Here is a 25,082-nt window from a genome sequence, read left to right as displayed (position 1 = left end):
AATAATCGTGTAAGTGAAGCTAATTGAGAGCTCACCACATCACCCCGTTTGATTCTCTCCACGAGCCTGGTGCCATTATCTGTCTCAGTTCCCAAAGTCAGAAACTAAGGTTAAGCCACTTGCCCGAGTCGCTGAGACCAGAGGTGAAATTCTGATGGCGGCTGGCGGGACACCCACACCCTCGCGGGGAGCCCTCGCGGGGAGCCCCGGCAGCTTCCTTGGAACCCGGTCCTCCCGGCTCCCACAAGGCTCGCCCTGCAGTCTACACTGTCAGCCGTGCTGGGGGACGGGGGCGGGGAGGGGGACTTACTGCCACTGCACTCAGGAAGGTACAAACGAGAAGAAAAGTGTTAACCCAGACTAGAAACCAGAACTTTCTGGTTCCTTGTGTACAAACACGTTGGGCGATCCTGACCAGGTTGTGGAAGAGGACGTTCTAGTCATCCCCGAAACCCGGGATGCCAGTTTTGACTACGGTCTCACCCTCCAGAAGGAAATTAATTGAAAGCTTTGCTTTACCCTTCTATGCCAGGTAATGTGATAAAAGCTTCACACGCGTTATCTTACACATGATCCTCACAAAAACCCCAGAGCAAATAGAATTGTCCCATTTTACGGATCAGCTCATCGAGGCTTAGTGAGATTTAAGTCCATCACGAAAGGCAAAGACCCCGACCGTGTCTTGTGCCAAATCACGTGCCCTCACGCTGGACTCTGTGCATCCTTTTATCTTTTTGCCCTTATAAGGTGCGTATTATTACTGACGTTTACAAATAAAGGCAACAGGCGCCAGAGAGGTTGAGCAACTTGCCCGCAAACACAGGAGGACCAGCCCGTAGTTCCGGGAGCAGACTCTAGCTGGCTGCGTCCAGCATCCAACCTCTGCCCACCTTGGCCCTGTCTCTACGAAAACCCCGAGCAACACAAGGCTGAGTCCCTCGATTTTGTTACCTGTGTCAGCAGCCTGGGTTGTGGCGCTCAGGAAACACTAGTCGGCACCGATGGGACAACGTGCTGTCTCCACGGCCGACTCCTCCGGTGACCAGGCAAGTGGAAGGAGGAGGGGTTTCTCTCTGGGGAGGCTTCTCATGGCTGCTGCGGAGTTGAGCCTTAAAGAAGATCGAACATCCACTCAGTCGCTCGTCTTGGAGTGTGAGGGGGAAAGGGTCAGGAAGGAGGTGGCCTTTGGGGCCCCGGATGTCACGGAGCCAGCCTGGGAAGAGACACCTGCCCGTCTCTGGCCAAGCTCCGTGTCTGTGGTGGCAGCTCAGGGGACACCGCCTGGCGGGTGCACAGACACCCCCCCTCTGGGCCCCCATCAGGCTGAACTCTGCTCCAGGCAACAGCCACGGTTCTTTGCGGGAGGGGTCAAAGGTGAGGACGGGACTCGGCTTACCACGAATGTTACCATGAATGGCGGGCCATGTTGGGTTCCCCTGGAAGCCACGTGCAGCTGAACGTTTCCAGTGAGCTATGCTGGCCGAAGGGGGAGGTCAATTAAATCTGCAATTAAATCTTAGTCACCCCAGTCACAACCCCAGTCGCTTTCATCACGGTTCACAGAAAATGTAGATAAAAAAGAAAAGGAAAAAAAAGAGAGACAGCATAATTAAGATTTTAATTCCATTGCTTAATGTCCAAGGATAAAGGATCCCTACACTTTCCCCAGGAATAAAACAATTTTAATTTCTCAAAATTGTGTGCCCACTGACGGATGTGTTTGGACTGGAGAGTTAGCCCTAGGGTGTTCTGAGAGGACAAGGTGTTGGTGGGGAATAAAGCAACTGTCATCCACAATGCCCTTTAGGAAATTCTTTCCAGTTACATGGACCCCAATTCAACAACACACATTTGCTATGTGTCTGCTGTGTGCAAGACCCTGGGTCAGGTTCTGGTGTACAGAGAAGGTAAGTCGGCCTGACATGTGCAGTTGTTCATGTTGTACACTGCACAGCCCTAGCAGGTGTCATGTAAAGCACAGCACAGATTTGTGTATCCATTAAGTCCTGTTCCTGTAGATGGCAGGAAGGTGACTCAAGGAAGATGGGATATATATATACGTGTGTGTGTGTGTGTGTGTGTGTGTGTGTGTGTGTAGTCTAGCTGTGGTATCAGACATGGCCCTCAAGGAGCTCACTGTCCAGCAGACAGTAGGACTCTAGGACCACAAGGAAATCACTCAGAGGCTAAATGCTGGGAGAGGTTTCCTCTTTCCCTTTTAAGAATAGGCTATGTAGGGCCAGATAATGATGGAAAACAAACTAGATGTTCTCTGGTCGTTTTGCTAATGTTGCCAGTTAACAACAGAAAATTCCTTTCCTTTGTTACTACCCCCTATCAACTGTCCTGATCCCAGAATCTTCCTCCATCCAGATAGCATCTTCTCGTGGCCTTATGCTCAACTGCTCTCAAACAGGACAAGGCTGTTTGTACTCGTTATTCTTAGGAGGAAGGAGGGAAGAAAAAACAAAGCAAGCTCATTCTGAAAGACAATGTGTCTTACCACTCTCGCCAGGGGCTAAGCTAGCTGGGGACAGCTTAGACTCAGGCTGCCGAACGAACGGTGGGACTGATTTACCGTTTCAGGGCCACACCCCCATTCCCCAGCCCCGAACAACTTTCTTCCCACAGCTGAGAAAACTTCCCCCCATAACAATAACACACCCCGTGCTCCAGGCAATGTCAACATCATATATATTATTTTATTATTCGCTCGTTTGCTTTCCATGGCAAGTGAAAAAATAATTTAAACCAATTATATGTACAGAGGCTTGGTGAGTTTTTCCAAGAACTTCCAGAAAGATCCCCAGCCCCTCAGATTGCAAAGAAGGGTTTCCTTTAACATCTGTACAAAACCACCTATAAAAGTCGCACGTGTAGAAAGGTTTCTTTATTGTAAGCATCACATTATTGGAACGGGAAAGGGTCAGGGCGGGAGGCGGCGGGACGTGTGCAGGGTGGGGGGTCCACACACACCCGCCCAGGGGTAGTCCCAGGCTGGGGGGGCTGCGGCTGGGGGCGTTCAGGTGATTTGCAGCGGGGTCTCCAACATCTCCATGAGGAAGGTGTCAATGGGCGTGTCCCCGATGAGCTTGAAGAAAAACAGGTGCTCCAGGCACTTCAGGCCAATGGAGCGCAGGGCCGGGAGGCGCAGCAGCAGCTTGGCAAACCTGCAGGGGCGGAGGGTGGGGGGCGAAAGGGCGTCAGGAGCCCGGTGGCCGCTCCAGTTCGTCTGGTCTCCCCGTGGGAGAGAGAGTCTGGAAGGGGACACTGGGGTGGCTAGACAAGCTCTACTCCTAGGAAGCTTCAGCAATGGACTTTTAATTTTTAATGTTTATTTATGTTTGAGAGAGAGAGAGAGAGAGAGGGAGAGACAGAGTGTGAGCAGGGGAGGGTCAGAGAGAGGGGGGGACGCGGAATCCGAAGCAGGCTCCAGGCTCCGAGCTGTCAGCACAGAGCCTGACGCGGGGCCTGAACTCACCAACTGTGGTATCACGACCTAGAGCCCAGGTCGGAGGCTTATCCGACTGAGCCACCCAGGCGCCCCCGCAATGGAGTTTTTTAAAGGGGAAGCCGAACCCTGTGGCCTCTTGAGAGTGTTCTGAAACCTGCGCCCACGTCCCGGGATCCCGGGCAGGAGCAAGAGCCAGGCTCTGGCTCATCTCCCACCAACCAGCTGGGGCTCCCTACGTCCCCACCCCACCCGGGGCTGCCTGCGAAGGCCTGCGGGGATGCCGGGAACGGAGCAGGAGACACGGCTGTGCTGACCTGCGGTGGCCGTCGCCACTCACGTGCATGTGGGGGCACCTGCTGGGGCACTGCCAGGCCTCCCGGGAGGTTCTGGAACACGAGGTGAGCGAGGGCGGGGCCGGCGGCTGAGTCCGCCTTTCCTCTCACCACCCCTCCCCCAACAGACCATGGCGGGGGGGGGGGGGGGGGGGGGGGGGGGGGGGGGGGGGGGGGGGGGGGGGGGGGGGGGGGAGGGGGCGGGGGGGGGGCGGGGCGGGGGGGGGAGTCACCAAGGTTTGTTACCAGCTCGCAAGCAGTTGTTACCAACGCGAAGGAGGTGCTTCCTTTAAGCAGGAGGAGAGTGGGGTGGAATATACTAGTCTCGCCCCCGAGGGCAGTGTAGGGACACGACACACACGTGTGCAAACACACACATTCTCATTCTCACACCACACAACCCCACCACTGGCACGCATGCACACACACGTGCACACCCACACCCTCGCGCCTGACACACGTTAGGTAGACCCACTCACACAGTCTCACGCACCCTTATACACACTCACCCACACCTGCCTCACACGTGTCACACACATACACGTGTGTGCACACACACTCACCCTCTTACCCACCCTCACAGACATGAGCTTGTGCACACGCCCACCTACGCACACACACATTCTCCTACACTCACGTGCCCGCACACGTGCACGCTCTCTCACACGCATGCACTCACGTGCGTGTGCTGCACATTCCTGTACAACCAAGGACCTTGGCTGTGAGGTTCACCGCAGGGAGAGAGGCCTGTGTGTGAACTAGCCTCACATCTGCACATCCTCCTGGGTCCCCTCGATTTGCTGTTTTCCAACCTGCCTCGGTGGCCTTTCTCCATCTCTCAAAATCCTTTTTTTGCCAATAAAGCTGATTTTTAATGTTATTAATAATAACTGGCAATCCAGTCACTCATAACTTCCAACGAAGGGACAAGGACCGAAATCCTATCGGTCACCCCGGCCTGAAATCAGAGACTCTGGTCAGGCTGGCTCTTCACGGAGCGTCACAACATGAGTTCACGGGGGGAGTTTCAAGTTGGAATTTTAATGCTCCTGGAAAACGTGTATGTTTCTATATTCAGGCCACATGAAGTTTCAAAGAAATGGGGCAATATAAGAAAAATAAAATGGCACCATCTACAAAAAATCGGGATTACTTCTTTACCTAGAAACATTAAAGGTCTTAATCGGTTAAGCATCTGACTTTGGCTCAGGCCATGATCTCGCAGTTTGTGGGTTCGAGACCCAAGTCGGGCTCTGTGCTGACAGCTCAGAGCCTGGAGCCTGCTTCGGGTTCTGTGTCTCCCTCTCTCTCTCTCCCTCTGCCCTTCCCCTGCTCACGCTCTGTCTCTCTCTTTCAAAAATAAATGTTAAAAAAATTCTTTTAAGAAAAATCAGTCTAACCCAAGGCCACACAACCCTTCAGAAAGTTCTGCAGGGCGTCCCCAAGCAGGAAGAGCCATTTAGGTAAAGGCTGAGCTCCTGGTCCTGACTCTACCACGAAAGACTTTTATGGAATTAGATGAAGGGAATGGCTTCTCTGCAAAGTACAAAGAGAGGCTGAGACAGAACTCTGAAAATGTATCGTTCGCTCTAAAGATGCCCGCGTTTTACAATCCACAAAATGCTAAATACACTAGGGGACTGCTGTCTCAGCTGACTGGCCCTGACTTAGGGGCTGAGATCGGGACTGGAAACCAACACACCCGTGAAGGGCCACAGCCCTGGGGACAGACGCCGCGTGCCTCCCTCACGTGCTCGGCAGCCACAGCCTTTGAGGTGCCTGCCGCGAGAGAGAGACAATGTGCCTGCGTCCTCCTGAGTTCTGATCTCTGCTTCGCTGGAGCAAAGCGCACTTCCGAAGTGTTTCCAGGGAGTGGCAGCCCAGTACCACGGAGAGCACCCGGCCGTGCCCGGCCCTCCTTCCACCTGTTCCTGCCCAGCCGAGGTGACCAGCCTTCGGCACGCTTACCTACCTGCCTGAACCAAGTGACATCCCCGATGCACCTGCTCATCCTCAGGGTGGTCCCCCTCTGTCCAGGCTGTGCCGGACACACCCCGGGGACACGAGGGGGCCCCACCTCTACACCCCCTTCCCTGCCCTTCCAGGTCCCACCCCAGTCCGGCCAACAAGGAGGCAGCCGGGACCCCCTGGCAGGCCCGTTCCTAGGAAAACGGGTAAATTCCAAAGTTTTGAAAGTAACATTCAGCGGAAACAACCTAAATGTTCCACGGGCCAATGGCTAAATACATTAAGATCCGTCCACCCCATGAAACGTTACAGAATCACTGAAAATGATAATTTTGTACCTTTCGGCATCTGATAAAGTAGCTAAAAACGGCTAAGAGAAGGAAAATAATACACCAAACTGTACGATTTCATGTCTGTAAATGCACGTTTCTGTGCACACATGCACTGACACACAAAAATACTGGAAAAATATATACCCCCAAAATGTAGGATTCGTCTTGTCCCGCGGGGGCAGAGCAGAAAGCCAGGCAGCGGCCCTGGAAAGCACAAGCTCTCTGAAGCCAGACAGACCTGAGTTCACCTCCCAGCCCCACTGCACACCAGCTCCACGATGCCGGTGCAAGTGCCTTACCCTTTCCGGGCCCTGGTGCCTCGCTAGAAACTGGAGACACTGAGACCCTCCTTCATTTCTGCATTTGCTCGTCTGGGCAACATTTACAGCCCTATACTATGTGCCCGGCACTGCTTTAGGCTCTAACATTAGAGCGGGGAACGGCGAACAGGACAGGATCTCTGGTGTCACGGAGCCAATGTTTCGGCAGCTTTCAGCTCGTTAGAAAGATTAAAGAATACTTGAAAACCCTAGACGGCACCTGCTGCACGTTACCAGGTATGCAGGGCAGGAAGAGGCCTCACCTTGGCCATTAGATTCTTCCCGCACTCTCTCTCTCACCTGCCAGGTTGTTCCGGATACTTCTGCTTCGTGTAGGCCTCGAGGGTGGCATAAACCTTCTCTCGCAGAGTCTCTACCTCCGAGGGGTTGGACAGACCCTTGGCATCTGAAAAAGACGACTGATTTAGCCTGTGGGGACACATCTCAGGTGGACACCCTTCCAGAGAGGCTGTCCCCGTTCACTCTGGCCTCTGCCCCAAGAGTTACTAGATAGAGACGCCCTGGGTGGGGAACAACAGTGAAAGACACCAAGCTGGTCCCCTGGGCCCCCCAGCTCTCCCTCTCTGTGCCCAGTCCACCCAATAGACTCCTGGAGCAAAGGCTGAAAACGCCGTTGATGGCCAAAGGCAGCCACTACCGACTCCAAGGAGGAGAGTTTTACTCTATCCGCTCATTCTAGAACGATTGCATCCCCACATTTACCGAGTGCCTCCCATGTGCTAAGCCCGGACTGAATGACGAGATGGTACAAAAGCCAGATCCACTCACGTGCCGTATCAGCTAACGAACCGCCTGATTCCTGGGCTGAAGCCTGTGCAGAAGTCACCATGAAATTCTGAATGGTCATCCTTCCTGACCCCCAGCGGCATGTGAGGAAGCCCATCCCTTCCTCCTCCTTGAATCGCTTCTTTTCCTGGGCCACCAGGACATCACTCCTCCACTTCTCTCCCTGCCCCTCACTGGCCTGTCTCGGGCTCCTTGGCTGGTTCTTCCTTTTCTCCCCAGCCCCTACGTGAGGGTGCACCCCTGGGCCCACCTCTGCCCAGCCCCCTTCTCTGCCCCACTGCACTGACCCCCTACGTGAGCTCACACCTGTCTCAGAGTCTCGTGTGCCCGGTAGAGGCTGACAGCTCTCGAAGGCACATCTCCGGTCCTGACTTCTCCTCTGAGTCCCAGACTCACGAACACTAGCTTCCTGGACAGCTACTCTTGGATGTCTACTATCCATCTGAAAAACTTTTTTTAAGTAATGGGTTTTTTTTTTTCAATGTTTATTTATTTTTGAGACAGAGAGAACCAGCATGGGAGGGGCAGAGAGAGAGGGAAATGGAATCTGAAGCAGGCTTCAGGCTCCCAGCTGTCCGCACAGAGCCTGACACGAGGCTGGAACCCACGAACCGTGAGATCATGACCTGAGTCGAAGTCGGAAGCTTAACCGACGGAGCCACCCAGGCGCCCCAGAGATTGACTTTTTAATTTAAAAACACCCAGTGCTCATCCCAACAAGTGCCCTCCTTAATGCCCATCACCCATTTAGCCCATCCCCCCCACCCACCACCCCTCCAGCAACCCTCAGTTTGGTCTCTGTGTTTATGAGTCTCTTCTGGTTCACGTCCCTCTCTGTGTTTACTTATTTTTGCTCCCCTTCCTCTGTGTTCATCTGTTTTGTTTCTCAAGTTCCACATACGAGTGAAATCATACGGTATCTGTCTTTCTCTAACTGACTCATTTTGCTCAGCACAATACACTCTCCTTCCATCCACATTGTTACATGTCCACCTGAGGTTTTCATGTCCAGAGACAAGGTCCTAATTCCTACCCCCCCTACCCTTAGGATCCCCCACGTCAGCAAATAAAACTCCATTTTCACGATAACTCGGGAAAATGAACCCAAAACCCCTGAGAATTATATTTAACACCTCTCTTTTCACACTCTATCTCTAATCCCTCCGCAAACCCCACCGGCTTTGCCTAAAACTGTCCGCCAAATCTGATCCTTCCGACCACCTCCTTCACCGTGACCCCGGGCCACTGTCGCCTTCCCCACTCGTCCCCAAATATGCACACTCCGTGCTCCTTCAAGACGCCCGCAAGACAGGCTCTAGGAGTCGGAACCACGAAGGATCGACTCCCGGCCCTGCCTGCTCTGCCTCAGCTGAGCTGGGGGACGTCAGAACGCGGGAGCGCCGCGGCCGAGCTCGGAGGAGGGCGAACCACTGCCCAGTCACCTGGGTTAAACAGCACGATGGCCCGCAGGCACCCCAGCTCCGCCTTGTCCATCTGCATGTCTTTCATTTTGGAGACCAGCTCAGTCAGGACTCTGTTCACAGGACACAATGACAGGCGATGAGAAAACCGTGAACACCAGGCCAGGGGCGGATGAGACGCACGCACCCCACGCTCCTTATGTCCCCATCCCGTGTCCCAGATGACGCGGCAGGTGCTAGGGGCGCAGAGACGAAGAGGGTGCCGTCCCCGAGCTCCAGGAGCTCCCAGTCTCACTGAGGAAACAGGGAAACAACGCGCAGCAACACAAAGCCGTGAGCAAAGTCCAAGGGAGCACCGAGGGGGAAGCAGTGAACTCTGGGGGTTGCAGGGGAGGGCGGTGCTGGAAAGGCAGCCTGGAGGACTGGAAATCAGTAGAAAGGTAACAGGCTAAGCAGGGTGAGGGGTGGCCCGTCTAGAGGGACACAGCAGAGGGCAGCCTCCAGGGAGAGGGTGGAAATCTCCATGACGACGGCGGAGTCCATCAAAGACCGTGTTGGTCCCTGCATGGCCTCTGCGTGTTGTGGGAAAGGGCAGGGAGGGAGTAGAGACGCCTTGGGTGGACATTCACGTGGCCTGGAAATCCATTTACAACGGAGGGTGGGAAGGGGCCACAGGGCCCCGGCCCTGAGGCTATTTTCAACCCTATCCTCGTCGTTACCAGCTGCCCGTCCCCCTGCCCCACATCATTCATCCCTACTCATTCCGTTCATCTCTCTGAATCACATGCCTTAAATTTCCGTCAGCACCACTTAAGGCGCAGAACGCCAGGCTGGGGCTCCTGCTGCCTGACCCAAGTGGGTCCGCTCCTGCTGCGGCCCTTCCCCAGAGACCCTGCGACCGAGTCCAGCAAAAACCTCAGCTCATCTTCCCCGACTCCCTAAGTCAGGTCCTGGCTGCTTACCTCCATCCCGGCCCCCTGGCAGTTCAACCTCCCCACCCCGCCCCCGGGTCATGTCAACGATCCAGTCTCTCCTTTGGAAACCCGCAGAGGTAACAGGTTCACCCTCCTGCTCCAGCAACCGTGCTGGCCCCTGCCTGGCTCCACCTCCATCTCGTCATTTCAACCTTTCTTGTAATCCACACACGCGCGGGCACACACACACACACACACACACGCCCTGGAAGCAAACGAGAGCCACCTGTCATTCCTTCCTTGGTCTATGTTCCGATGTGTTCCATGGTCTCCGCTTCTTGCCCCGTGCAGATGTGTGGGTGGACCATCCTACATCCAAGCGCTGCCCGCAGGTCCACACACCCACACGCCCACGGCACCTGACGCACGTGCACACGCACAGGCACGCGCGCGCACATGCACAGGCGCGCGCACACACACACACGCACAGGCGCGCATGCGCACACGCACGCACAGGCACGCGCACGCACAGGCACGCGCACACACAGGCACGCTCGCGCACACGCACGCACTGGAAGCAGACGAGAGCCACCTGTCAAAGATGGAGCCGACCCCAGCGCTGTGGGCGCTGCTGCGGTGGACATGTAAGCCGGTGGCCAGAAGGATGCCGTCCTGCACGGAGACGGAGCGGTGGGAGAAGGAGGCAATTAGCAGTTCGTTCCACCCTGCAAGGAGAAGGAGGAGGCCTTGAGGGAAAACTGACCGCATTCTCGCTTCACCAATCATCATCCGAGGCACGAATTGTCGCCCCCGTATAACAAAAGCAGAAACAGAAATCCAAGGAGGTTAAAAACCAGCTCCAGACGATACAGCTCATGAGTGAAGAAACAGGATAAGACGGGGGTCCCCTGACTCATGGCTCTGCACTTCCCCCCTCTCCCCCCCAGTCTCCCCCAGGACAGCTCAGAATGGCAGCTTGAGGATCAGCACACTGCTCCTCCCCCATCCCAGTCAATCGACAAATACGGGTTGAACATTTCACAGGTAATCGTCAACATGTTAGCTGCCACGGTGGATAAAGTGAGGATACCTCTGCCCCCAGCACCTGACAACTCAGTTTTATTTCTTTGGTGTTCGCTGTCTGGCAGGACTCAGCACAGCGTGTAGCTTTCAGTCAACACTCAGAGACTCTTCATTATCTAACAGGGATGAAGTGAGGGGACTGGCTTCCAATGCTTAGCCAATCTTTATGAAATTTCCCTGCTGGCGCGGTGACAGAGGAGAGCGGTGGCACATGTCAGCTGCACAATGTTCCAGAAATGGAAGCCGAGAGAGAATATAGCACACAGAATCTGAAAATAGGAAGGGACCCTGGGGGCGCCGGGGTGGCTCAGTTAAGCGTCCCACCTCGGCTCAGGTCAGGATCTCACGGTTCGGAAGTTCGAGCCTTGAGTAGGGCTCTGTGCTGAAAGCTCAGAGCCTGGAGCCTGCTTCGGATTCTGTGTCTCCCTCTCACTCTCTCTGCCCCTCCCCTGCTCACACTCTGTCTCTCTCTCTCAAAATAAATAAATAAACTTAAAAAAAAAAAAAAAGGAAGGAACCCTGGATAAATAAGCTTGAGAAAAAAAAAAATCCTTGGCTTCTCTCATCCCACCTGTGAAATGGGAAAACCTCTATTTTCCAATTTTACAACACTGCTTTGGACTGTCATCAATAAAACTGACTTAACTGTATTTGAAAATTAAATGCCAATTATAAAACCACGGTAAAATTTACACGGAAGAAGAGTCTCACCCTCCATTAACAATGTTTCATTTGGGAATAAAGGGTTTGGGGGAGGGCCACCCAAACTTAAGAGCCTATAATTAATATATAAAGACTAACCCTGGATGGGGTTATCCTGTCCTCAACACGGCACACGGCTTGGATCGGTTACAGCCTCATTGGGTGACTTGCTTTAGGATCCCAAGGGTAATTTCAAAATGGCAGCCCAAGCGATTGGCCCAAGGAAACCCAAGCCCCGATGTCCTTTACCTGCCCGGAGCAGGATGACCTGGTCCTCCAAGGTGAGGTCAGAGAAGTGGGGGATGCGCTTGGCCCATTCGACAAGAGTGAAAAGCTGCTTATCAGCAGCATGGCATATGTTCGTGACAGGGTCGTTCGTCTAAGAAAAAACCCAAAGCCCTGTGAGGGGCAGATTCCAGGACTCTTGTCCACCCCTCACCCATCTCCAGCCCAAGAAAGAAGTGGGAGGCGGGTGGAGGTCTAAGACCACTGACCGAGTTCTCCATATTCATGTCACCATAGGATTCCGTCTTTGGTTCAACAGCAAGCTCGGCTTCTAGAATCCTCTCCACAGGCATATCTTCATGGCCACTACTGGCACATTCGGCCTCACTCTCGGCCCGCTCCCGGCTCCTCTGCCTTTCTTCTTGCACAGCTGGCACACGAGAGGACAGGCAGATGTTACCACGTGCCCAGGACAACTGTGGGAAAGCGAGTTACCTACCGGAGCCGAGCCTCAGTTTCCTCATCTGTCATGTGGGTGTCCTTGTGGTCCCTGACCAGAGGGGTTGCGATGTTGACAGACAAAACAAAGAAAGGAAAGCGATTGGCTTATGCGTGGGCAGAACTGTGGGTTTTTTAGTTCGCATCCTTTCCCGTTCGTTATGGTGACCAGTCTAAAAAGTCTGCATTTAAAATTTTAATAACCTCTGATTCTGCCCTCTCTTTTAATGAGCCACGTTCTCCATGATCTCTCTTCAGTCTCCTGGACTTTACCTCTAGCTGCTACCTCTAATAAGCTGCGGGCATGCGATAGTTAAGTGGCAAGGACATTACTTGGAAAATCCCTCTGTCAGGTCCTATGCATCAGCCTTGGCATTCACGTCCCATTAGGTCTGCCCCTAATGCACCAGCCTGAACACAACATCACCTGATCCGACTTGTCAGGGAAGATCTTCAGGGAGCCATGAGGGTATTTAGTAAGTGAGGAGGTGGAGGAATGTCACCTAGATGACATTTCAGAATCAGCGGCTGGTTTGGGGGGTGGGGAAGGGTAGGCAGGCAGAGGTGCGGACTGGAATCATCTCAGCCTCCCCAAACTTAGGGTTTTTTTTTTATCGAAGTTCGTTCTAACCCCCAGAACCCTAAGCGTCCATGCATTAGGATGCCAGGCAGACCCCCTTGCCAATTCTGTCCTCTTCACTGACAAACACTCTCTGTTGGGTTAGTTTCCATAATCTACAAAGCTGTGGTTTCCATCTTCCTTTCCCCAGCATTAAGGAGCAAAATTCAATATTGGTACGCTTTTTTTTTTAATCCCAAGAATCAATAAAATTATATTCGAAGCCGGTGGCTAATCTGGAATTCAGTGATAGCTACTTCACTAGCAACTTCTACCCTTCAGCTTCTGTCCTTTCCTCCCCTGGGGCCCACCCCCGATGGCACAAAGGCTGTAGAATGAGCCGGAATCAGACGTTGGACATCCAGTTTGTCATGCAAGTGATATCAGTGACCTTCCAAGGTAGGTCAGAGAAGGCTATGCCTACAAAAACACAACTCACACTCCAAAGTCTCCAGTAGAGACACATCAAAATGCCTCAAGATGAGAATGATATTCAGTGGTTGGGACGGAGGGAGGGAGGGAGGGCAGGAAGGAAGGAGTGGAGGGAGAAATAGAAGAGAGAATAAAGGAGGGCAGTGGCAAAAAGAAGAAACAGAAGAGAGAGAGAATGAAGAGAAATTAGGAAAGAAGAGAGCAAAAGTCATGCACCTTGGAGTCCAAGGAGCCTTTAGATGTCTGCTCCAACTCCTAGTTTCTCTTTCTCCCTTATCCTTCCTTCCTCTCCACTCTGTCAGTCTTCATTCTCGGACAGCATACAGACACATATGTATTTATATTATCAGCTGGATTTGCTGGTTAAAGTTGAATGCCTCTGGTATTAATTTCTTTAAGATTAATTTCTTTAATAGGCTTCTATTTGCCTCGATTTTAAAAGATGGGGAAAAAGCAAACTCAGTGAAGTTCCTTCCGCGGTCCTCAACTGATTTCTTCTGTGGATTTGTAACACGGAAGGAGAATAACCTTCAAGCTTCAAAGGAAATAACCTTGGCTTCTGGGAATTAGATTCTAATTCCAATCTTGCCATTAAGTGAGGGATCCTTTGCTCTTCCCCTCTCCACTCTGTGCCGTAAATCTTACTGTCACAGAAGAGGAGTCATATATCTGTTGCTGGAAGAAACCTTCGATGTGGCCGACATTCTGAGCCTGCCCTACAACATACTTCAGGATATATCCAGGGGACACTGGGTGATCTAACATGGTACCAAATTCCTGCCTTGGGACAGAACTTTATCCATTAGCCCAACATGTATTTATTGGACATGCTCTATAATAACCAAAATTTATTGAATTCTTTTCTCTGTCAGGAATTATGCTCAACACTTTATACAGATGATATTTCATTTAATCCCCATAATCACCCTCTCAAGGACTATGAGCCACAGAGTAGTTATGTAACCTGCCAGAGGTCACAGAGCTAAGAAAAAATGGCGCCAACATGTAGACCCAGGCTGATGGCCTTCTGAGCCCACCTCTCACCCCCCTGTACCACCTCTGAGGCTCTGGGCTAGTGGTACTAATAAAGACCACACAGGGCTCATGGGGATATCGAATACTACCCACTAATTGCCACAAAAGTAGTCCATTATCTACCCAAACTGTATTAAATGACCAGATATCATGGAAACGGACTTCCCCTAAGACCCCTGAGGACTGTGTGGTCGCCTGGAAGTCAGAGGGCCCCAGTCCTGTATCAGTTCTGCTACTAGCTCACCATGGAATCTTAGGCAGTTCCCCAGACTCTTAGAATCTGTTTCTTCTTTCAGGAAACAAAGGTGTCACATCCGAGAATATCAATGGCCACTCCCGCTTCCCCATTAGGCACCCTAAAAAGGCAATGGGTCCTGGCCCCTGGCTCCTGGCAGACACATTCCGAGCCCATTCCACTTCCATCTTTTTCTACCTGTTTTTGATCGTTTCTCTCAGCTAACTGTTCCAGAATTTTGTTATTCTTGTCTTCAAGGCAGTGTCCAACCTGAGCCCCCAGTTCTGTACATTGAGGTCAGAAACGATAGGGGTGAAGGAAAGGCTGTCAGGCAGCCTTCTGGAAATGGCCCTTCATGCAGCCAGATGAGGAATTGATTCGCTCCTTTGTCTTCTCTTCATCAGGGTAAATAGTACCAATTCCTTTAGAAATTTCTCTAGGAGCCTCTTTCCCCTCCTACATTTCACTACTCAGCTCTTCATTACTCCTCATTTCTCCACATTCTTCTCAAAAATGCAGAAGCCAAAACTAGACACCTGTCCATGAAAGAATCAGAACAGTGCCAAGTTTACAGGAAGGACTTCCCAGGCCCTTAGAATTCACAAGTCCCTGTCTGCCTTACTTTAACGAAAGAGCCACACTTCCCACCATGTGACCTGTGCACCAACCACTCTGACTGTAATGGAGCTGAGGGCCGCTGAGGCTGAGTTTTGAGAGACAGATGGTGAAGCAATAGAAATGGCCACTTCTCTGACTGAAGGCTTTCACCTTCCTTTAACTCAATCTCATCTGCATCAGGAAAACCATTATTTTTCCAAGTCAACCTGAAACTTATCTGTCCTGGGAGGCAAATGTGACCCTGGCAGCAAACAAGCTCTTGCTGATGTGAGACTTTCTTTGGGGGTCATTAATCTTATGTTTGACCATCATGGTGGCAGAAGCTTAAGGAGTATCAAGTCTATCTTGGTGAAGAGAAGACAGCCTCCACCAGCTGATTTTTTTCCTCATGTGTTCTGCTCTATAAATCATTGATTCCTTGAAGGCAAGGATGACATGAGCATGAGGCAGGCATTCGGTTAATACTGGATGGATGGTAGGATGGATAGATGGATGGAGGGATGGATGGGTGGATGTTGGCATGGATGGAGGGATGGATGGGTGGAGGGATAGATGGAGGGAGGGATGGAAGGATGGAGGGATGAGTGGATGGATGGAGGGAGGGAGGGAGGGAGGGAGGGAGGGAGGGAGGGAGGGATGGGTGGATGGATGGAATGATGGATAGATGAATGGAGGGATGGATGGGTGGATGGAGGGATGGATGGATAGATGGCGGGATGGGTCAATGGATGGATGGATGGATGGATGGATGGATGGATGGATAGATGGATAGAGGGATGGATGGGTGGATGGAGGGATGGATGGAGGGATGGATGGGTGGAGGGAGGGAGGGATGGATGGATGGATGGATGGATGGGTGGATGGAGGGAGGGAGGGAAGGAGGGATGGATGGGTGGAGGGAGGGAGGGATGGATGGCTGGAGGGAGGGAGGGATGGATAGAGAGAAGGAGGGAGGGAGGAAGGGAGGGAGGGAGGGAGGGATGAGTCCTTTTAGAAGCTCCTGCATTACTAAAACTTTTGGTTCCAATATTCAGTTTAAACTACTCATCCACTCATTCAGTAATTATTTATGAAGTGCCTCCTTTGTGCTAATCACTGGTGATATAGCAGTGATGGGGGGGGAACAGAAAAAAAAAATCTTGCCTTGGTGGAAACAGATAGTAGACTAAATAAGTAAGCATGTTAGACAGTGATACCACTGCAGGAAACAGACTAGGAAGTGTCCTGGGTGGCTGATGCAATTCTAGACAGTTGACAGTGGAGTAAAGGTCTGAAGGTGGAGAAGAAGGGAGCCATGCAGGTACCTGGGAAGAGGGCACTCTAAGCAGAGAGACTGCAAGTGCCACACTCCTTGAGAAGGAGCTTCCCTGGTGGCCCAGCAGAGACCAGCAAGGCTGGACCAGAGAGACATGGGGCAGTCAGATCATGTACAACCTTGAAGTCATAACCAAGGTTTTGCTTTTTTTTTTTTTTTTCTGAGTAAGAAGGGAAGGCATTGGAGGGTTCTAGTGCAGAAAGGGCTTGACCTGACCCACTTGTTCAAAGCCTCACTGGTTGCTCTGAAGAGTGTAGGAAGACAAAGAGGGACACAGGGGGGAGTTCTTAGGAGTCCGGGTGGATTAATACAGAAGGTAACAATGGCTTGGGTTATGCTGGCTACGTTAAAGTCGTGAGATGTGGTGAGGTTCTGGACATATTTTGGGGGAGAGACAAGGTTTCTTCACCCACATGGAAGAGGAGTCCAACGGTTTTTCATCTGAGCAACTGAAAAACCGGCTATTTCCTAAAATGGAGAGGACTGTGCAACAAACAGGCTAAGAGGGCAGATTATCAGGAGCCCGGGTTTGGGTCTGCCCCCTTGAGATTGCTGTCAGACAACAGAGTGAGGGCCATCTTCGTACCAGAACCCCTCTGCACCCCGGGAGGAGGGGAGACTCCAGATGGGCTCTGATCTGGGAGCACAAAGACCCACTCTGGGCTCGTCACCTACCTCTGGGACCTTGGAAAACTCACCTCCTCGGTCCATACTGGTTTCCTCCGCTGCAGAATGATGAGGGCTATTAATTACTCTAAAGGGCCCCCTCCGTCTACCTCAGACATGCTAGGCCTGCCATTCTTTCCTTCTCGGTAGCATTCTCTCCTAGAAGGGGCTCAACGACCTTCTCTTTGTGGATCCTTCCAGTCAGCCTCCCCTCTCCTCAGAGAAAAGAAGTTCTTCAAGCATGAGGAGTCTCCCGGGACTGACTAAATGCCTTGTTCCTAGTTCCCAGACAGAGACAAGACTTCCTCACTCTGAATCTAGGAAGGCTCACCACGTACACTTGTACTTGCCTGAGTTCGTGCGTTAATTAACTGCCCAATTCGATTTAGTTGTGTTACTTAACAGAAAGCCTTTTCGATTTTCTAAATGAACAGAAAGCACTTTCAGATTTTTTTTTTTTTTTTCATTCCATACAGCCCAGCTAAGCCACACTGTAAACTGGAAAGACGTGGAAGTTACACATGCGGGTCTCTCTGAATGAGGAGGCCGAGTCTGATTGCCCGCAACACCACAGAATACACCAGTCTCAGAGGACCTGTGGCAGCCCCGGGTTATAAAAGCCCAGAGAGACGACTCAACCCAGCGGGCTTCCCCGGTGAGGATTAGAGGCGGGAGGCCACCTCCTCCCAGAGAGGCTCCGTTTGTGGGGCTGCGCTCCGGGACCCTGAAACCGACTCGAGGACTGGCTTCCCAGGGCTCGGAAGAGCCAGGGAGAGGGTCCGGCTGGGGGACCGGGGGACCGTCCCCGAGCTCCAGGGCAAGGATGCGTGAGTGGGGGAGGAGGAAGGCGACACTGCTCTCTGTGCTCTGGGGCGCTCGCTGCCTGGGCAGGGGGCGCCCGGCTGCGGTCCCGGAGAAATCGCAAAGCGGTCTCCCCCGAGGGGACGGGGGCCTCACCTTCTCTCTTCATGCCCATCACCAGGCACTTCTGGTAGCGGCAGTACTGACAGCGATTCCGCTGACGCTTGTCAATGAGGCAGTCCTTGTTATCCCGGCACGTGTACATGAGGTCCTTGCGTATGGTTCTCTTGAAGAAGCCTTTGCAGCCTTCACAGCTATACACACCATAGTGCTTTCCTGCTCCCAGGAAAAGGCAAGAGAAAAGAAAAGAAAATGAACACTGCGGAGACCGTCCTTGTGTTTGTCTGGATCTTTCATTCAAAAGAGCCCCCGGGGCTCTCCCCCCAGGGACACTGGCACGTCACCTGGGCCCGGGGAGGGGACCGCAAAGGGTAACCGGCAGAGAAGGCAGGCTTGATCCCAGGAAGGAGACTAAGCAGGATGAATGTGCCCTTCCTTGTGTCTTCCCTCTGGAAGGCACTCTCTGGAATGGCTAATTCCGGAGAGCATTATTAGAAAAGTCTTAAGAGACTCTTAAAAACTGAGAACAAACTGAGGGTTGATGGGGGGGGGAGGGGGGGGTGACGGGCATTGAGGAGGGCACCTTTTGGGATGAGCACTGGGTGTTGTATGGAAACCAATCTGACAATAAATTTCATATTAAAAAAAAGAAAAAAGAAAAAAAAGAAAAGTCTTGACCCGAGGCTTTGTTTACATTTATTTTATTAAGGCAACTCCTGTGTTTAGTTAAGCTAAATGTTCTGTCTCCATTCAAGACATTAGTATACATAATAAATAAAAATATTTATGCTTGTGATGTATTATCTAATGGGGGAAAAAAACCTCAGCCTTCCTAATATTTCCCCATAATTGAGGCCCAAGGACATGGGGGCCCCACCGAAAAGCAGACGAGGAACCTGAGTTATGGATTTTCTAGATGCTACTGCTTGTTGGAGGAATAAATTAGTGTATGATCTCTACAGCATAATATGACATGCAGGCTTATGACATAAAGATCTTGGGGGGTGACTGGGTGGCTCAGGTGGTTAAGTGTCTGACTCTTGATGTTGGCTCAGGTCATATTTCATGGTTCGTGAGTTCAAGCCCCAAGTCTGGCTCTGTGTTGATAGGGAGGAGACTGCTGAGGATTTTCTCTCTCATCTCTCTCTGCCCCTACCCCTCCTTTCTCTAAAAATAAATAAATAAACATTTAAAAACAATTAAAGAGGGGCGCCTGGGTGGCTCAGTCAGTTAAGTGTCCGACTTCAGCCGAGGTCGGGATCTCACAGTTCATGAGTTCAAGCCCCGCGTCGGGCTCTGTGCTGACAGCTCGGAGCCTGGAGCCTGCTTCGGATGCTGTGTCTCCCTCTCTCTCTGCCCCTCCCCTGCTCATGCTCTGTTGTTCTCTCTCTCTCAACAATAAACATAAACATTACAAAAATAAAAAATAAAATACAATAAAAACAATTAAAGAGACACCTACTGATCAGAACAGCTTCTCTCTTCCAGATACACATGCAACACAGTAACTCCACGGAGGGGCTTCCTGCAAAGCCAATCCTTAAAACCGAAACCATACTTTAAATTCATCCGGATTTCCGGCTACGAGCGCAGCGGCAGAAACTTACAGCCTGGGCCCCAAGCTGGACCATCCGAAAAGGCCCTTTTCCTTCCACTGGGTACAATGTAGCCAAGTGGTTAGTGGACCAGGTGCCATCTCTGAGACCCTCACTGTGTGGGACACCCCAGAGTGACATCTGCTTCTACATGTACCTGAGGATCTGTCCCCGCAGATGGCACAGATGTGTTTAACCAGGGATCCGGGGCTGGTTGATGGGTAGTTCATGTTTCCAATCCCAGGAAGCCCTGGTAAGGGCTTGATGTCCTCTGAAATGCTGACACTGTTGACCACATTTAGCTGCGAGAGAAAACACACAATAAAACACAGAGCCAGGGCAGACCCAACGCCTGAGACCAAAAGCAACAGGGGTATCCTTGCGGGGAGAAAAAAAAAAAAACAAGTTCTATTTCAAGAAGAGGTTTCCAAGTACAGAGTATCCAAAACTGTCCGTGGGGGATATGAATTTAAGGGAGGGAGGGAGAAAGGGGGACAGAGAGGAACCAAATCATTCCTAGACACCAAAACCTAAATCGAAAATCACAACACATCATCGGAGTGCTCTGCCTTCACTCATTTCACTCGTCTGTTTCGTCAGAGCTAGAAATCCACCCAGGACACGCTTCAGACACACTTAGGACAAGCCAGCTGTGTGTTTTTAGATTCTGTAAAACTACTGTGTGTCTATTCAGCAGTGCTCCAAGAGGAGCTACAGCTCTTAGGCAAAAGATTTAGACTCCAAGAAAACCAAGCAAAAAATGCAAATCCATTCAGTCAGTCTATAGACACTCACTGAGTACTCGCCATGGAGACACCGTGCGAGGCGCTGGGGTACAAAGGGAAGGTCTAAAAACGCACACTTTTAAAAAAATGAAAAATTAAAAAAAAATGCACATTCTTAAAGAGTTCACAGTAAAATGGAAGAGAAGATACGTGTAGTCGTCACCGTAACGAACCCACAGAGGATGCCAAACCAAATGCCCAAATTATTCCAGTAGCACCCAGAAAGTTGGGCAGAAAGCCCCAGCTCGTGGTTTTGAACTTGAATGTAAGAAACAGACCATCTTCCTGTGAAACTGGAAAATCCGTACAGCCAGAGACTGGGTGCTTTGTCCTCCCTGTGTCTGACGTGGTCCCAGCACCCAGGGTGGGGAGTCAGTGTGTTTGGATTGGATGGCTGAAGAAATGAATTTTATGTGCCTCCTATCCCTCGTCTTTTACCACACGTTCACATTAGCTCCTCACCACCACCACCTCCAAGTCTCCCAGTGTCTGGGGAGATCACCGAGAAGCCGCTAAGTGTTCCATATTCATCAAAGAAATCTTAAGTGATCATGACTAGGTCATCCGATTAGCAGAAATTCTGAGTGCCCATGTACACAGCTCAACATTCTAAGCACTGTGAAAGGAGATATAAAACCTAGAAGATCTCGGGGCATCTGGGTGGCTCAGTCGGTGAAGCGTCTGACTTCAGCTCAGGTCATGATCTCACGGTTGTGGGTTCAAGCCCCACGTCGGACTCTGTGCTGACAGCTCGGAGCCTGGAGCCTGCTTTGGTTTCTGTGTGTGTGTCTCTCTCTCTGCCCCTCCCCCGTTCATGCTCTGTTTCTCACTCTCAAATATAAATAAACATTAAAAAAAAATTTTTTAACCTAGAAGATCTCTCCTTCCTCAAAACTGCACACTTGCACTGAAGAGTCACAACATGTGCCAAAAGGAAAAACGCTTAGTTAAGTAAACGCAAACAAAGGTGGTTAGGGAGTATGTTTAAATGTCCAGCAGAGGCACCTGGTAAGGATCTGGGAGTTTCAGAGAGATTCCACAGACTACAGACTTCTGTATGGTCCGTGTGAATTTCAAATCATACTGCCTCACCAAAGTGACTGTAATTCCTAAACTAAACCAAAGGTAGGATTTGTTTCTCTATTCAAGGCCTTTGGGACAGAAGGAGTGATCAATAAAACATAAAACACAACACAGCCTGAGTTAGGTTCCTTTTAAATTTACCAGCTTTTCAGTTCACTAAGCAAATATTTATTGAGCACAGGAGATGGGCAGAGGCTTGGGTCAAGTGCTCTATGGGATGCGGAAAACACAAGACAGCCTTCAGCTCCTTGCTTCAAAGTCAAAGTCACCGGGAATTTTTAAAATTAATTTGTGTGAAGGGTGAAAACACACATGGGATGGGAGAATTCTCTCTCTCTTCCTCTCCCCTCCCACCTCTCTTTACAAGGCTAAGACAGGACATCTAGAACTTGTAGCCAGTATTTGGCTTTGTTTTGGTCTCATACTGTGGTTCTCAACCCTGGATGTATACCTGGGAGCTTGGAACAAAAACTGATGCCAGGGATCCACACCCAGAAATTTTGAGCCAATGGGTCAGATGGCCATTGGTACTGACCTTTCTTCAGGTTTCCTGGGTAATGCTATGTGCATCAGGGCTCGGAATCACCGGTATGGTGGGAAAACATGGCTTGGGAGTCCCAGGGAACTGGGACCAACTCCCAGGCTGCCCTTATTGGCTGCGTGACTTCAAAGAAGTTACTAATCTTATTCGACCCTCAGTTTCTTTATCTGGAAAATGAGCCTAGTAAGACCTAGTTTACGTAGTCACTGGGAGGATTCAATGAGATAATGATGTAAAATCCCCATCACAGTGCCTGGCACACATTAGGGGTCCCATAAATTGTGACCTTTATCATTCCCATAAAATCTGGTTGATCAAGACAAGAATTCTAGTGTTTATTATAAGCCAACAGTCTATTAGGTGCTGGGAATCCTGTAGTAAATGAGGCCACATTCACCAAAGGGGTTAAATGATTCCATTTCTTGGGTGAGCAGGGGGTGGTCAGAAAATTATTTAACTTGTCATAATACATTATCATCACTTCAGATAAGGGACATATTTAGACGTGTCTATTTTTCAGAAATCAGGTGAGGGGGGTTTCCGTCGATGTAAATTCTAGGCAACAACTTTCCTTGAGTGCCTCAGTGACACAGATACTAACCACTTAGATCCACCCATGAAATGGAAGCATTTCAGGTCAGACGACCCTAGAGAAAGAACCCGCTAGCTGACTGAGGAGGCTCTGTCCCCAAATCCTCAGACGGAGGAATGAGGAGGAGGCCGCCATCCCCTGAGGCTCAAGAGACGCTCACTCGCCTCCTCCTTCCACAGCCAGGACCGGTGGAACCAGCCTCACTGTCTCCAGCCCAAAGCGGTCACACAGCGGTAGGTACCGTTACTGCTGCTGTTAGCCCCGCCCACCATGAGCCCCGCCCACCGCTAGCCCCACCCACCACAGAAAGCTCCCCACGCTGCTCCCTGCTCTCCTAATCCTTGCAACAGCCCTATGAGGTCGTTCTATTTTCCAGATGAGGGAAGTAGGCCTTAGAGCGGTTTATTCATGTGTTTGTTCAGAAATACCGTGGGGATACCGAAAGGAGGAGGATGTAGTACCGCCTCAAGGCCATTGACAAGATTAAAAGTCAGTTGGGATGGTTTAGGAAGGAAAGACCCCAAACAACGGAGATTTGGGAAGGCTTCCTGAAGGTGGTGGCATTGGAGCTAGTCCTTGGCCGCCTTTAAAAGTGGGTCAGGTTTGGACGGGCCCCTCACGGGCTAAAGGCTCTGAGAGCAAAGGCCCCGGGGGAAGCCCAGGGGTTCCTGTGGGTGGGAGGCAAGGCCGGGGGCTGGGCTGTGACAGAGGCCTGAGGCCTGACCGCCCAGCTAAGGAGAGTGGATCTAATCTTGAGAAGCAATTAAGAGCAGCCACTGGAGGTTCTGGGCTGAGGAATCCTGCTCTCGAAACTCCGACTCGGGGAGATAAATGGGGGGGCAGCTCGAGGAAAGCCTGGAGGAGAGAGACACGGGGGCTGTCAGAGCCGCCCGGGGAGACGCGGAGCCTCCCCAGGCTAACAGGCCAGAGCTCCAGCGCTGGGCTCCCAGACCAGTCCTTTACCACAAGCTCTGTCTTGCTGTGGCAGGAGACTCCGAGTCTCTGAGCCTCCTGGCCCACCTCCTTGGTGGGGAGCCCTCTCTCTCCCAGCTGGGAGCTGGCCGCCCCCCCTCCACCCTTCTCTTCCTGGGTCATGGGGGCAGGGGGGTGGGCAGGTGGCAGAAAGGAGGGGTTGGGACAGAAGGGCTGATACCCACTGGCCTCTTCACTGGCTCAGGGTTTGTGTGGGCTCCGAGCGAGGGCAGACGGGCTAGGAGGAACCCGCCAGAGCGCAAACCCATTAGCTGCCTGGCCCCCCGAGTCCCCCGCCTGGCTGTCTGGTTCCATTAGAAGCAGCCCCGCGGAAGTGAGCACTTTTCAGAGCGGGGGTTCACCAGGCGGCTGGCTGCTCCCCGAGAACAGGGTGGAAACACACTTGACTGGCCTGGCTTCCATTTGCAGACTCGGCCAGGGACCAAATGCTTCCTGGATGCCCCGGAGCCATCACGGAACATCAGCTCCCACATTTCTGAGCTGCTTTCAGCCAAAATTATCCCACTAAACGCAGAGACGTGGCTGGCCTGCCAGGCCACAGGCAGGCACTCTTTTTCCAGGGAGCGGACTGTATACGGGGCGCTGCTTTAATCTAGAAGAGGGCCTTGTCATGAGGAGTAAGGAGCCTGCGCCTTCTACATGGGGGAGAGGAGCCCTGGGTTTGGTGGGGACCAGCCTCCTCCTCACTGTGTGATCTTGACCAGGTCACTGCGTCAGAGACACTTTGCCTCATCTACAGATTAGATCGGTGGGTTTTCCAACTCAGAGTGTGCGCGGCAGGGCAGCGGGGAAGGTGAACAAGAAGGCTTCAGATCTGCTCCTAGTTCACCCACACCTGTTTGTAACATGCACATTAGGGGGCACCTGGGGGGCTCAGTCGGTTCAGTAACGATCGGCTCAGGTCATGATCTCACAGTTTGTGAGTTTGAGCCCCTCATCAGGCTTTGCACTGACAGTGAGGAGCCTGCTTGGGATTCTCTCTCTCTTTCTCTCTCCTCTCTCTGCTCCTCCCCCATTCATGCTTTCTCTCTCTCAAAATAAATAAATAAACTTAAAAAAAAATTTTTTTTAAAAAGAAAGAAAATGTACACATTAACCTTCCAAACATGCTTTCTCTTGGAGACAAGACTTCATGGCTTAATTTTTTTTAATCATTAAACAAGACGGCCTTTAAGGTCTGTTTCAACTCCAACATTTGTAATTTTTATTATTTGAGTATTCTCTATAAAAATCTGAAAGGAAAGTACTACCCGAGCAGGAATTATCAGGGACAGAACCCAGGTCCAGCAGCAGGGTTCAGGAGGGGAGAAAGAGGTAGGGGCCTTCCAAGAACTTTCAGGGCTTGTTTCCAAGTGCAGGCAACAGATCTCTCTCTCTCTCTCTCTCTCTCTCTCTCTCTCACACACACACACACACACACACACACACACACATACACACACAGAGTCAGGAAAATGTGGCCTTGATCATTTTGTCTGAAAGCTGCATAAGTATCTTCCCAACCACATATTTGGTGTTTCTGGAAATTGCTCCCTCAACTTAAATACTCCCCAGAGCAGAGACTGACTCTTTTTCTTTTTCTTTTTCTTTTGTTAA

At 51.4% G+C, this 25,082-nt stretch overlaps 1 protein-coding gene across 4 annotated transcripts in view; it reads right to left on the bottom strand.

Moving 5' to 3' along the window:
* Positions 1-2,682: 2,682 nt before the first annotated feature.
* The window catches only part of RXRG (retinoid X receptor gamma), a 44,558-nt gene continuing 22,158 nt past the window's right edge, over positions 2,683-25,082 (bottom strand). For 3 of the 4 annotated variants that reach the window (XM_043569551.1, XM_043569552.1, XM_043569553.1), the window contains 8 exons: positions 19,650-19,794; positions 17,934-18,113; positions 11,828-11,988; positions 11,583-11,712; positions 10,141-10,273; positions 8,656-8,747; positions 6,707-6,812; positions 2,683-3,170 (listed from right to left, as the gene is read on the bottom strand). In XM_043569551.1, coding sequence (XP_043425486.1) covers positions 3,023-3,170; positions 6,707-6,812; positions 8,656-8,747; positions 10,141-10,273; positions 11,583-11,712; positions 11,828-11,988; positions 17,934-18,113; positions 19,650-19,794 — 1,095 coding nt within the window. In that variant the 3' untranslated portion in view covers positions 2,683-3,022. Of the gene's footprint in view, positions 3,171-6,706; positions 6,813-8,655; positions 8,748-10,140; positions 10,274-11,582; positions 11,713-11,827; positions 11,989-17,933; positions 18,114-19,649; positions 19,795-22,502; positions 22,666-25,082 lie in introns of those variants that run through there. The other variant, XM_043569554.1, reaches the window with a different exon arrangement.

The sequence above is a fragment of the Prionailurus bengalensis genome, chromosome E4 (genome assembly GCF_016509475.1).
Source record: "Prionailurus bengalensis isolate Pbe53 chromosome E4, Fcat_Pben_1.1_paternal_pri, whole genome shotgun sequence".
In the NCBI taxonomy this organism is placed as follows: Eukaryota; Metazoa; Chordata; class Mammalia; order Carnivora; family Felidae; genus Prionailurus; species Prionailurus bengalensis.
The sequence above is the reverse complement of the archived record's forward strand: the minus strand, read 5'-3'. Positions and strand labels throughout refer to the sequence as shown.